Source organism: Phodopus roborovskii, unplaced genomic scaffold, assembly GCF_943737965.1.
Source record: "Phodopus roborovskii unplaced genomic scaffold, PHOROB, whole genome shotgun sequence".
In the NCBI taxonomy this organism is placed as follows: domain Eukaryota; kingdom Metazoa; phylum Chordata; class Mammalia; order Rodentia; family Cricetidae; genus Phodopus; species Phodopus roborovskii.
The window spans coordinates 1,362,150-1,376,898 of NW_026126409.1; the positions used below are offsets into that span (position 1 = coordinate 1,362,150).

The 14,749-nt window shown below is 42.1% G+C and overlaps 1 protein-coding gene across 1 annotated transcript in view; it reads left to right on the plus strand.

Annotated features, from left to right (window-relative positions):
* The first annotated feature begins 1,796 nt into the window (after window positions 1–1,796).
* Psd3 (pleckstrin and Sec7 domain containing 3) overlaps window positions 1,797–14,749 on the plus strand; it is a 358,240-nt gene continuing 345,287 nt past the window's right edge. Inside the window, exon 1 of the mRNA XM_051181930.1 lies at window positions 1,797–2,140. Within this exon, the coding sequence (XP_051037887.1) occupies window positions 2,120–2,140 (21 nt within the window). The 5' untranslated portion in view covers window positions 1,797–2,119. The remainder of the gene's footprint in view (window positions 2,141–14,749) is intronic.

Sequence of the window (14,749 nt, forward strand, 5' to 3'; positions counted from 1 at the left end):
ATATACCAGGGCTCATGGGCCAAGTAAATAGAAGTATACTGCATTGAGTAATCATATACTAACCCATGCTTTTGGGGTTCACAGTTACTTAGCTGCTTCTTCTATGGGGGTGATATATGGGAATGCAGTGGACTGGAATTGGGACTTTATTTTTATTAAATATAATCTATCACTGAAAATACCAAACTAGCCCTCCTTATTCTTAGGTACTGAACTGGGTTCCTGGGTTCTCTGGGGACTAGTCCTAGGTCCCTTAATTAATAAACTAATATAAATCAAGGTCCATCTTTCCTCCTATATGAAGTCCTGTCTGAGTTTATGGATTGTGGGTTATTTTTCCAGGTAAAAGCCACAAGGTCAGTCAGTGGCCAAGTTCTGGGGTAGAAACTGCATCAGTTCTTAGCCATGATTTTTCTTTTGTTCTTCCAGACAGGGTTTCTATGCATTGTTTTGGAGCCTGTCCTAGAACTAACTCTGCAGACCAAGCTGGCCTTGAACTCACAGAGATCCGCCTGCCTCTGCCTCCTGAGTGCTGGGATTAAAAGCTTTCACCACCACCCCTGCCTTAGCATGATTCTTGTCAACACAATTGTCAGACTGGGAGAATCAAGGAGGCAGAAACTCAGAACATGGACACACGGACTGTTTCTGTGAGGCTTTTTTTTTTTTTTTTTTTTTTTTTTTTTTTTATGTAAGGGTAAAGGGAAGATCCACAGATGAGAAATAGCTTCACACCCCATAAACCATCCCTTACTGCTTGTCTGGCAGAGGGAACCTGGAGCGTAGTTGGCTTTCAGAGGTTGGAATGAATTTATTTCCCGGTATACTTTCTCATTTTGGTTCCTCTGGCAGGTCCTATAGTTAGTTGACTTTGATAGCCAGAGATGGGTCAGTTAAGAAGAGTAGGTGATTCACACAGCTTTCTTGCTTCCTCGGTGTTCAGACAGCCCCTAAAGCTTAGAGATGGCCCACATTGACCTGGTTGTATGGATTGATGGGCCACCAAAAATCTGTCCCCTAACTCCTACTTAAAGATGGTCAGGTTAGTCACTTCCCTCTCTTCGGCCATCTTCTACTGGTCACATGAATAAGACAAAATAGCTGCAAGAGAATTACAGGACCACCATACAAACTGTGCAGGTGCGATTCTGCCTTCAAGTGTGTGGATCCCACTTTTCATAGACTAAACCTTATTTAGACTGGATACGCAATTCCTCCTCCTCGACCTCCAGGTTTGACAAGTGTGCTTAACAGAGAATATGAATAAGAATCAGCACAAAACAGTTGCTAGTTGGGACCTGGGCACTGGCTTCACAGCTTTTACCTGGAAAATCAGCCACCACATAAATTCATAACTCATAGATGGAAACCCATCGTGAAAGGGGATGTATTTAAGGTCTTTCTTATGCCCAGTGGAGGGAGCTTTTCAAACCTTTGTTTCTGCTGCAAGGATGAAATGGGGGACGGGTGGGGCAGGAGTGCCCTGACTGAAACTCAGTGAAGTGACATTTCATTGTGGGATAGATATTCCCTTGTTACACGGACCCGAGAGGTCCCAGGGATTAGATATAGTCTTTGGATTGATCAGGTGGCCCCGAGCGTCCTCACAGGCCAGTGACCGAAGCCTCTGGCCCGGGAGTGCAGTCCTAGACCAACTAGCTCCGCACCGCGCCGCGACCCCGAGCAGACGCGCGGGAGCGCGCCCCGGGGCCCAGGTGGGCCGGCGTGCGCGGGGCTCGCCCCTCCCGGCGCTCTCGGAGAGGAAACGCCCGCGAACGCGCCTCTCACTTAACTCGGGCTGGGAAAAGTGTTGCGGAAGGAGACAAAGCAACAGGCAGCTAAGGGCTGCAGGACGCCACTCCGCCTCCGCCTAGTCCTCGTCTTCCGCGCGCGGGGCGCCGCCCCCGCCGCCTTCGCCTTGACGTTGCTGGGGGCCGGCCCCGGGGCCCGCCTCGGGCTCGGCCGCTACCGCCGGGGTGCGCGCCGCTACCGCCGGCCGTCCCGGGGCGCGCAACAAAGAGCCGGCCGCCCGCACTCACGCGCCCGGCCCGCTCCGCTTCCCCGCGCCGCCGCAGCCGGGGTCGCCCGCAGCCCCCGAGCCCCGTGCGGGCGATGGAAGATGGAAGGAAGAAACGCTGAGGTGAGCTGGCCGGCTGACCCGGGCGAGGGGAGGGAGGGTGTGTGAAGTCTGTCATCGTCCACACAGTACCTGACCCTGGGGTGCTTTTGCCTTGTCGTTTGCTTCTGCCCCATCAGGATCCCTGGGCCACTTCACTTTGTGATCTGATAACTATTTTTCCTCCCACCCCCTCTTCGTTTTCTTTCTTTGTGTTTGTTGGGGAACCCAAGAGGGCCAACTTTTTGTTGTTAAGGTTTCGTGTTCTCAATTCACCGTGCCTCACTGCCTTGTAGACCTCATCTGGGGCGAAGAAACCTACTGAAAGCTCCTTGCTTAATGATCTAAAGAAGGAGGCATTAAAGAGGACCTAAGGTGCCCACGTTAGCCTGCCAAGTCAGCTCTCTGATTGATTGACTATCATGTTTCTCTGTCAGAAAGAAAAAAAGAAAACCCTTGCACGGAGGAAGCAAACACAGGGAGATCATTCCGTGTAGCGTTTCCACTAGCTTTTAAAAGCATTTGGGTGATTCTGTTTTCCATGCATGTAACTTTCACCATAGATGTCCTGGTAACTGATGTTATGAAAAAATTTTTTTAACTGGCTACCACAGATTAGAGGTTGAGTTTACAATGCTGTCAGTTCCCTCAGTAATAAGTGTTTACTTTTGCCACTGTTCTGGATGTAGAAGGATGTTAAACACCACCAGGCAGAAGATATAATTGGAATTAGGACTGCAGTTTCCAGACTCTGATCCTCCCGATAGTGGGATTCAGTATTTCCGCGCCAGAGATTTTCTTGAGTGGGTCCAGGTGCAGGTATAGGGAATAGGGAGGTCTGGAAAATCACTGTAATGTAAGTGGGGTTTTGGCAATACATGGTGCAATTCATTATGTGCAATCGAGTATGTGCAAATGATGTTGCCAAGCCCAGTGGCCGGCGACTAAGACAGATTTTGTGCTCTCTAGGAGCCAGCTTTCTGTTAGAAGAGACTGAATGGGATCTAGACAGGATCCAGAGAAGGCAGGGAGTCTGTCTTACCGATTTGGAAGTCCCGAAGAAGCCCTGGTTCTGGGGTTGGTTGGCTTTTGTTAAGTTCTAGGGGAGAGGATATTCCCTGCCCAGAGTGGGCAAATACACTTTCTACCCTCTCCTGATAAATGAATGCTTTGGCAGCCTTGATTCCTTGTAGAAGTTCTGGAGAGATTTGTCATGCATTATTCATAAACTAAGTCACCAGTATTACAGTGGGTTAATCTAGGTCTTGGTTAAGAAGTGCAGAGACAAAACTGTGGACATCAAAATGTGTATGCACTTTGGCTTCAAAACTGCTTTCTGTGAGGATTATGGGGATAATGGCATTTGGCAATGATGAGAAGATGGCATTTTGGGGTTTTGGGTTGGGTTAAAAGGTGAGTAATACATGCTGATCATTCTCAGTTTTGTCTGCAATATATTCAGACTTGGTTGAGCTTTAGGCTGACAGAAGAGGAAAATGTAACTACAGCTTGTGTGTGTGTTAATATGTGAAATATGTTATAGAATGTTGTGAGGTGAGGGGGGGCTTGACTAACCTGGATGATATTTGCTGTTCTCCACCATGTTCTTCTAGGACCATGAACAGATTCCTTCCTGTTTTTTTTTTTTTATTATTATTATTAAATGGTGCTAACTGTTGAACCCAGAGGCTGATGTGTGCTATGCCAATGCTTAACTGTTTTTCTACACACCTCCTGAGTTGTCTTGAGTTAGACCAACCCTGATTTATTTTCAGGGAGTATTAATGAAATTCTCTAGATTTCACAGTAGGCTGCTATGGGTGTCATACAGGATACTGATGGCATTCTTCAGAGCATTCATTCTCAGTGTTCATGTCTTGGCAAGCTTCTATCTGTGATACTGTGTGTGTATTCAGAAGTGAAATGGTGTTTAGTACCATTGTGTGGTTCAGAGTTCTCTTCCAAAGCTCCATTTGTAGTGACTGAGTTTACAGTGGAGAAGAGGCTAATTTGTGGTATTTAGTTGACAACCTATCTTAAAGTCCAAATTACCATGCCTTGTTGGAAAACAAGGTGTAACCCATAACATTAATAATGAGTCTTTGCGTATGCAATCTTATTTATACAAAAAGAACACATGTCCTTGCAATACTTGTTTGCCCTACCAAAAGAACGATTTTTTTTTCCTGTACCTGGCAGGTCAACAAACTGGAATCCAGTTGGTATTGCCAAATGGGCAGGGACTTTGTTGGAACTCCAGGGTACAGGGGTGGTGTATAATTCTCTTTTGACAACACCTGTGATATAAGGAAGCCCCCTGCTCTTCTCTCCTCCCATGGCAGAATTCAAGGCTGCCTGTTTTTTTTCTTTTTGTTTGTTTGTTTTTTGTTTTTTTTTTCGTTTAATTGTGGCAAACAAAAATCTTGTTTAAAATACTCTTTTATGATCTGAGATCAGGAGTACACATCAAATGTACTTGCTTATGAGCTTTGTTAAGTGGTTACTTTTGGAGTGAGTGGAAGCATCACATTTCTACCTGAGGTTGGAGCACTTTTCCTTTTGTATGTTGTATTGATATGTGCTGTGAGTTTGTGTGTATACTTACATGTATATGCATGTGCATGTGTATGACAGAGGACATCAGGTGCTGTTCCTTAGGATCCACTTCTGGGACAGTTTCTTATTTGTTGGGAGCTTATCATAGGGTCCACTGATTGGTGGGGTTCCTGTCTCTGCTTCCCCAGAAGCACACACGTGTGATTGCATGTGTGTACCCCTGAATCTGGCTTTTATGCATGGATGTTAGGGTGCAAACTTAAGCCCTTGTGTTTGTAAGACACTTTCATGCACATGCCTTTATGTTTCATTTCAGGCCCTACCTTTTAGAAAATGCTTTCTTTACAGTGAAGTGTTGCAGACACAGCTAATATCTTTTGAGTTCTGACATGGATCATGTCTTGATCCTGTGATAGCTGTGAAGTTACTACTGCCATCATCTCCCTCTTGGAAGTCCTGAGAAATTTAAGACTCAGGATCCTACAGCTAATAAAAGGTGCAAAGCAAATATTCAAACTCAAGTAGTCTAATTTGCTTTTCCCCTTCCCCATGTCCTCAGAGTTATACTGCATACTGCACAAACTGAGGTTTTGGATCTAAAAGGTGATGCCAAATTCATCAGCAGCCATACCATATGATAGATTTATTGGCTTAAACAGCAGCATTAGTATTACTTGGCTCAAGAGATAAAAATTGTGTCATTTCTTGTCCAGAGCACATTAAAGAGTTCCCTCTAGTCCTAAGTAATTGAAATAAAAAATGAAGCAGTTTAACAATTTAGAGTTGAATGCAAGCCCTACTTACTTTAATTCTAATTATAAAACCTCGGAGAAGTATGTGGATGTTTCTGCTGCAGTGGTGTTGATGTAAAGAAGACTGCCGTTCCTTGTTATTTCTTCCCAGGAACTGGAGCTTAGCTTGTTGAAAATTCATCTGAAACAATAAGAGGGGGCTAGGGAACCAGCAGAGGGCATTCCCAAGATCAGGCCACAGCTGCTCCCTGCCTGTCTGGCCTTCTGTTCCTGGACCTTTGCTAAGAAGAAGTGACTTGTGGAAATGAAGCAGCTTGGCTCTTCCTGTGGCTATGGGTCAGTGCACACGGAAAATAGAACATGGTAAAAAGCGGCGCTGGCTTCCTTTGCATGGTCTCCAGGACATCATCGGGGAAGCACTTATGCGATTGCTTTTCTGTATGTAAAATTGAACTAGCTTTTCTGGAATTTAGGGTTCTGAAAACTTTATTTTCCAAGAAGCTGCTGGGCAAGGTGGATTGGGTCACAGAACACTGAGGAAGGGGACTCTAGGTTATATTGAGTGGCACAGACTCTGCAATTAGATTCTTGCTGTCTTTGTGATTATATTACTTTCTAGTCAATTTACAGTAGAAAAACATGAAATTGGAGGCAAGCAATATGATCTTTCAGGGCATCTTCTGTGACTTTCCCTTTTTGTGTGTGAAAGCTTCCAGTAGTGCCTGCATGAAAAAGGAAGCTGCTTTCTTGAGTCTGGAGCTTTCTACATGACTATCACAGTACCCTCCAGGTAGCTGTTTAGTTTTACGATATAGATTTGTTGGCACCTACGGGTCTATGAGCAGTTTGCCTGGCTTGCTGACATCCATTTCTTCTCATACAACTCCATGAGAAAACAAGAGAAACAAACAAAGAAGCATCATTGCTTTCAGGGAGTTAATATCTTATAAATAAATTAGGGCAGAAATTAAGGTACATACTTTTCATTCATCCATTCATTTATTCTCGGAGTCTCTAAACGGATTTATTTACTGACCTAAACTGACCTAAGAGAGCCTTTGGAGAACAGCCAGTGTCCTCTAGTGATTCTTCAGAGAGTCAGACTCTACAGTTGGTAAATAGCGACACTGCTGTTCTAAGAATTTGGCTCCTGTGAATGATGGACTCAGTTAGGCTCTTTGTCAGCATGCATTCATAGAAATTTCTGTTATGTTTGTAATGTCCTGTATCTCTCTTGTCAAGTAGCCAGCTGGTGAATACTTAATATGGATAGTCTCAAGAGCTGAATTTTCAATTTTATTTAGTTTCAGTGAATGTATACAGTCTTAGATAGCTAATGGCTGTTGTGCTGCACAGCAAGGCATTCAAGCAAAAGTACTTTAAGGGATGCCATTGTCTGACCTGAGCTGACACATCCCCTTTGAGCCTCTGGCTGCTGTCGCATGTTACTGAGTGGACTCTGAAAAGTTGAGAATTGTTCTTATTTATCCCATTGTGACTGATAAGTACAGATATGGGGAAAGTAATGGGAGATTGAGATTTTAATGAAAGTAAATAAATTTATTTGAAACAAATGATGAGAGAGAAAATGTAATTGCTAATAGGAGCTATTCAGAGGGAAAAGGAGCATATTTTGTAAGCAGTATCATGTAAATGGGAAAAGTTTTGAGTCTAGTGTGGCTTAGCTTAATTGGTTTAGCTTAACTGAAGAATGAGTGACAATGTTTCGAGAGCTTAAGGAAGTGATGACAAAATTACAGTTGGCTTCTTTCTTTTCTGAAAGGAGTATCTGATTCTCTCCCTTCAAGCTCTTGAGAATCTGTGTAGCATATTCATGATAATCCAGGCGGACAGTGGTAGGTATCAGTGAAGGTCTTTCTTGAAAAGCATACGGAACTGTCTTGGAGAACCAGTAGATACTCAAAGAGCATGAAGACAACAGGAAAATGCCTGGATGACATACATATCGACAGGAAAAATGTGTCGCGTTATATACTACTTCATATCATAATAAGAGATAGAGTGTACTCATAAGGCAGTGGGACAGAGAAAAATTCAAATACTTTGTGTAACAGATCTAGGAAATAAACAGTGTTGTTCTACAGTTATGCACACCAAACAGATTTTGTGTGCAGTGTGGGTGACAACCTGAGAAAATTCTCAGGGTGGGTCAGAGGCAATGAACTCTTTCGATATTCAGTCTGTCTTTGATCTCCTCTCTCTTAAATGCTAGACTTAAAGATGGGAGCCACCCTTCTGTTATGAGCAGTTTTCCCGCTGGCCTGGTCCCATGGCCACCCCAGCCTCAAATAACACACAGAGTCGCCATATTAGATATAATTCTGTTGGCCTGTTACTAGCATTTCTGATTGGGTAGCTCTGTCTTAAATATTAACCCATTTCTATTAATCTTAGTATTTCCACATGGTCTCATTTTACCAGAGAGAGGGGCCCGACTTCTGCTCTCCCTTTCCTACATCTTGAATCTCCTCCTACCTTTCTCCGACTCCCCCTTGTCTCCTAGTCCCATCTATCTTGCTTTCCTATTGGCCATCAGGGCTTTATTCATTAACCAATAAGAGAAACATATTTACAGAATGACATCTCACATCACCATTCATTATGGTTTTGATTTGCATTTCTCCAATTCCTGATATTTTTTATTTCTTATGTATGTTGGCTACCTGTACATCTTCTTTGGAGAAATAATTGTTCAGATAGTTTCTTGGTTCATGTCTTCTATGTGATATATGCTTTTCAAGCATCTTCTACCAGTCTCTGAATCATCTTTGCATTTTAATTTCTTGTCCTTGGCAATAAATGCCTTTATCTTAAGCAAAGAACCAACCATTCATTGTGCTTATATATTTGCTGAAATGAGTAGAAAAATTAAACAAAATGATTGTGTAATTGATATTTTTACATTTCTTTCTGGTAGTAAAAAGGGGAGAGCTAGGTGTGGTGGTACTCTGGAGTCAGAGGCAGGTCATCTGTGATTTGGAACTGCAGCTTGGACTACATAGAAGAGTTTAAGCCAGCCAGAGCTGTAGAATGTGACCCTGTCTCAAAAAAGAAAGAAAGGAAGGAAAGAAGAAAGGATTTAGCCTTGGGCTATACTTCTTGGGAAGAACTCTGAAGACCCTGAAATCCACTGGTTTACTGAAAGGACACCCTGAAATCATTCCTCTAGACACAATGCTTTCTTGGATCAGACAGAGACCTATTTTTGAGAGAAGACACGGGACCTAATCAAACCTACTTGATCTTTATAGATGCTATTATTCATCATCTAAATAATGTCTTCCAACTTTTCTATCTCAAGAACCTTCCAGCTTTAGATTTCTAGGGATACCTGAAGATTTTGCTTTAGTAGTACTAGGAAGGGCCACCCATATTCCATGATCATCCTGTATAATTCTGAAGAACAGAATGCTGAATCTAATCTGGTGACAATAATGACTTTCTAGGGGTTGCCTGTAGCCTTTAGTTAGTTCTCATTTGGTGGTCTGTCTCTAGGTGATAACACCTAGAGAGATCACAGGATGTTGATCTAGCGTGTCTGCATCTGCAGCTGTGCTTGAGATGGTTTGGATTGTCTTGCCATTGCTGATTCTCTGGAGGCCTCCTGCAGGCACATGGAACTTTATGAACCTGGTTGGGAGCAAAGGGGCATGGTGGAAATAAAAATAGACAGCATTTATATGCTTGCTTTAGGTGGCTTGTTGGAGTCTCCTGAAGAATTTGCTAAGTGCCTAGTCCCGAGAGGAGACTGTTTCCTCATAAAGGAAATTCTGCCTCAGCAGGAGGCAGTGCTATGCAGTGGTTAGGGTGCAGAGCTTTCTTGGTCTGATTCATATCTTGAATCTGTCACATAGTTGTATCACTCCGGGGAAAATTATTTTGACATCCCTGTGCCTCATGGCCTCATGACATCATTGAATACCTCAGTAACATTGACTAGGTGGGAAAGGCTTAGTTAGGATTGCATGGAAACGCAGTAAGTGGGCAGGGAATTGTGACCTTTGGATGAAAGCTATACTTGTGTAGGGGTAGAACTAGTCCTGCCTTTCTTAAGGTCACATATCTATTAAGTGACACACCGACCTTTCTAGCTTCTGTCTGTGGTTACCTGTAAACATGCTATGTAGAAGTCAGAAGAAAAGTTTTAGTACTTTTTTGTGGTGCTTTGGCACGTGGTAGTCATTTAATAAACATTTGTTCAATGACTTATTTAAATACCGTGGACAATTAAGTAGGTTAGTACAAGAAGCCTCCAGAAGAGGTGGGCAGTAAGAGTGCTCTGATATGTACCCTTGTCTAACCCTGGAGTAGAAGTTACAGGGTCATCGAGATTTGTGGCCCACCAGCTTTTTGCTGTTGGCCTCACTGTGGGCTTTTGTTGTGTCTGTTTTGTGGAAATGTAATTCTCCCACTTTTTAGTCAGCATTTATGAGTTGTAGGTTTCAGGTGTGTGACTTGAATTCTAAGTCTCTTCTTGCAAATAACAATCTAGACCACAAAAGATAAGGGTAACAAGGCTGTGAAAGTCCTTACCTTGTTCTTTGCCTCCTGACAGGATCTTCTGATGGAAGTAGATAGACTGTGAGCTGTGTTTGCCTAGTGTGATAAAACAGTCTTAGAAATCCCTTGCACTTGTTCATTTCTTAAAATTTATCTTCTCCCTTTCCTTTCCTCTCCTTCCCACCTTTTATTTTGAGACAGGGTTCCATGTAGCTGAGAATGACCTTTGCTTCCCCATCCTGTACTTGTATTGTAGGCATGCACTGCTGCACACCATTTACATGGTTCTAGGGAATGAAATCCAGGACTTCGTGCATGCTAGACAAGTACGTTATGAACCTAGTTACATCCCCAGCCCTGTCTTTCATTCTTGACACATTTCTTCCTGCATTCCTGGTGAGACTTTTATGTCAATTGATATTCACTTGTATTGCTGAGTCCTGTTTTGTCTAATAAGACATAGTATGATATTCTAAACCTGGAGCTCAAGAAAAATATGTAGGTTATAGATGTAAAAGACCATGACAGTCTTAGGAAAACCAAAACCAAGGTTTTAAAACATTAAGCCAGTATTTATATGTATATGCTTACTTAAGTGAGTGAAATGTGATTTACTTATAAAATCATTTATCAATAACATTAGCAAGGAAGTTAGAAGTTATAAGTAAAATGATAATTCTCTTTCCTCAACCTATGTTGAGGCATATTTGTACCATGAATTTTTATATTTTACAAATAATATTTTATTTTGCTTCCTTTTAATAATGGGAATTTAAAAACAAAATAAAAATATGTAATGATCACTTAATATCTTTGGTCTAGAGCTCACCATGTAGTCCAGCTATCTTGAAATCTTGGCAATTCAGCCTTAACTTCCTTCGTGCTGATTATAGGTATATGTTACTTCGCCTAGAATTATGTCTTCTAGGGTGGGTGAAGGATTTATTTTGGCTTATACTTCAAGGACACAGTCCATTATTGAGAGCAGTCAGGGCAGGAGCAGAAGCAGAACACATGGAGGGGAACGTTTTATTGGCTTTTAAAGTGTTCCTTTTGGCATTTATGCTGAAGCTACTTTTACTATGCCTATATTTAATTATTTTGGGGGTGTTTTTTTAGGTGTACACAATTTTAGTAATAAGTACAACCATCACAATTTGGGGGGCAAGTGGTTCTTAGTAATCATCACATGAGCAGAATTTCCCAAGTTTGACAGAATCGTGACTTCCTGTGATTCTTAGTAATAACGTGCATTAGCTAAGGTGTCTTAGGTGCTGTCTATTCATCTGTGAGTTTGCTAGTGGGGGCTTCTATTATGAACACAGCTTCAGAAACAAAAGCAAATTAGTATTATGTGCAAATTAGTATTATGATATTATTAAGGTAGAGGAACTAGCACTTTTAAAATGTTTTAAAATCACTTTAGATAGACCTTTCTTGCCTTTCTCCGTTCCTTTTTGGGATAATTCAGTTCCACACATAAACAGGTGCTGAGACTGTTTTTCTTTTCTTTTATCTAAAAGACACCTTTAACTTGTGGAAAGTGGCTTATAAAAACACGCCCTACATGCTCGCTCCTTTACTGTGTGTGCTACTGAAGCATAACAGGGTGGTTTTTTTTTTTTTTTTTTTTTTTTTTTCTTTTTTTTTTCTTCTTCTATTTTGAGCCTGAGTCCAGAAGTTCACTGAAAAGTGGGTAACACCCAGATTGTATACATCATTAAAACATAAAATGCTTGCACCATGCATCATAATTTCCCTTTCACCTGAAGAAATCAAAGTCCATTGCATTGGCCTGGCCATTTTCACCTGCCTGCAGGAAGGATGTGTGTGTAGAGTTTAAATGTGCTTTGCTGAAGCAAGATTTAGAGTTTTGAGGAAGCATGGTATCCTCAGAGTGTGCCAGAGCATCTGAGTTTAGATAGCTGCTTCTTTATAATGGGTCATATTTTATGGATCTAATTTAATGATCAAATTTGAGGTTTGTTTTGATATAATAACTGAATATGTGCATTTTTACTAAGTGATCTATTTAAACATGTATTTTTAAAGTGTGCCTGAAATAGTATAATAGATTATATGTGACTCTCTAACACTCACTGTCAGTTTGCCTTTATTCCTACACTTCATTCAACAGATACTTACTGAATTTCTTTGTTCTAGGCATTGTTTTAAGCACTGGGTTTTCAGTGGTCAATAAAATGAGAGAGAAAGAGAGAGAGAGAGAGAGAGAGAGAGAGAGAGAGAGAGAGAGAGGTGAGGTGAGACAGATTGTGTGTGTGTGTGTGTGTAAAGGGCAGGAGGATAGCAAGCAGAGTGGAAGGTTAATAGAACAGGACTCATGAGAAGCATGGTTTGTGAAGATGATGCATGGGCTGATATTGGGATCAGCAAATACAGAGTGTAGGGCAGGGTGATGCTTTCAGCCTTGCAGGAACTGGGAAGTCATTAGCATAGGAAAGCAGACAAGATCAGCAGTTCCTGTAGAGCCTTGTGCTATTGGAAGGGTTTGGGCCAGGGTTTTGGCTTGTGTCAGTTTGAGTAGAGAAGCTGTGGAAAGAGTGTCAAATAAGGGTGTGCAGTTGTACCTCATGAGAATACCCCATAGTGGGCAGGTGGAAGGGCAGAAGTAAACAGCAGTGTGGAGAGGCAGTTCTTTGTGTAACATTGGCTCGGATGGAGCAGAAAGATTTGTTTTTGAGTTTTTTTGTTTATTTCCCTCCCCCTTTTTTTTTTTTTTTTTGAGATCGGCTATCTCCCAATGGCCCAGGTTCTCCTTGATCTTGTGACAGTTTTTCTGTCTCAGATGTTCTGAGATTATAGGCATGAGCCCCTATACCTGGCAAGGAACTCAGTTTTGGAGATTGTTTTTCTGGTTTTCAAAAGAGAGTTCCAGGCTAGAGATAAATATGCATTGTTGTCAGATATTGTGACTAGATGATGTCCACAAGGAAGTAGTTAGTTGTCAGTGAGAAAGGGAAGAGGCTCAGCCTTAAGAGCTTGGGCTGCTGGCTCACTGAAGGTAGAGGTGAGAGAAGGCTCTGCAACAAAGGAGAAGCAAACAACTGTGGAAGGAAATCTTAAATTTGGTGCCAGAGAGGAGCCAAGTGATGGGACAGGTGCTTCTTAAAAAGTCAAGTGAAATGAAGGTTGGGTGCACACTGGTAACGCTGAGATTGGGAATGAGCTTCTTAACAGCAACTTTGGTGGAGCCATGGTAAACAAAAATAGATCACTGAAGATGGAAGAGAGCGGGTTAGAGAAAGAAGCATTCCATGTCTATTGACAAAAATGTTTTGCTGTAAAGGGGTAGTGGGGAATGTAGCAGAAAGGAGCGAAAGGAAGTTTTACGAAGGGAAAAGTGACAACATGCTTGAATACTGGTTGGAACTATGGTGTGAAAAAACAAATGATGCCTAGTGCAGTAGTCTAATTCCCATCCAGCTTGTTTCACAAACACTAGTTTTTGTTAATGCATCAAGTTATTGTGTGTGTGTGTGTGTGTGTGTGTATGTGTGTGTGTGTGTGTGTATGTGTGTGTGTGTGCATGCACATGTGCTGTGTGCACATGTGTGCACATGAGACATGAATGTAGCTGCTGGTGTGTGCCATGTGATGGTCAGACGATAGTTTGCCAGTCTGTTTTCTGTTCCTACCATGTGAGTTCTAGAATCATATTCATGTAGTCAGGCTGCGCTTTTAACCACTGAACCCTGTTACTGCCCTCTACCATACTGGTACTCAGGTCCCCACGCTTATATTGAAGGCACGTTATGGACACACACATGTTAGCAGCTTTAAAACCATGCCTTATTTATTTATTTTTTGGTGTATCTCATTTCTGTTCATCTTATTCACCCAGGATGGTCCCTAGGTCAAATATCCACATTGTCTGAGGTATACTTTTGTCTGGATTCTTTAGCAGTTACTTGGAACACAGATTAACCATCAGCTTTTTAGCAGGCATGTAATCTAGTTTCCTATGAAGTTATTAGGTAACACAATATTCACTGTCTGTATTATAACTATGAAGCCTCATGTTTAGATGTAACAGACTCAAGGAAACAGATAGATAATAAGTAATACTTGGAGCAATACAGATGCCTCTAGATCATGTGGGAGTGAACAGCTGCTTCTCAGATATGGCTGTAGGAACCATGTGAGGACGTGGTTGTAGTGAAGATTGTGATTCTTTTAGTCTGGGATGGGGTCTGAGCTACATTCTTAACAAGCTCCCAGAAGAAGCTGGGAGTGCTGGAGCATCTCCTTTAGAGTAGAGAGATCACTGGTCAGTACTTCTAAGTTCCTTTACCCTGTCTGGATTGTGTTCCTGCCCTTCTTTTATTCTGTATGATCCTTCTCTACTAGTCTTCTACAGGAACTTAGCTACTTAGGAAAATACTGCATTTCAGTATCCCTGCCTTCCTCATTTTGCATATTTTTGGTGTCTGACATAAACCTCTGGACAGCATAATTATCAGCTAGCTGAAGAGACTTCAAACCAGTTTCATTTGCATATGCAGAAAGGGCAGGTTGGAGGCTCTAATTTAAATTGAAAGGCCATTTTTCCCTACCTCTTGGACTTCTGACTACCTCACTGTGCTGCTACCTGTGATCATTTTTTTGGTGTCTGAGGGTCATGTTGTCACTGGGGCCATGCCATTCTGAGTAGCCTGTGCTGCCTTTGGGTGACATGATGACATCTTGGCCTAGGCTGTTGCGTAGAGCCATATCTAGGTCCATGGCCCTACTGCAGTCAGGGTTTGGGTTATTATCCATGGCTACTGATAACACTGAATATCAT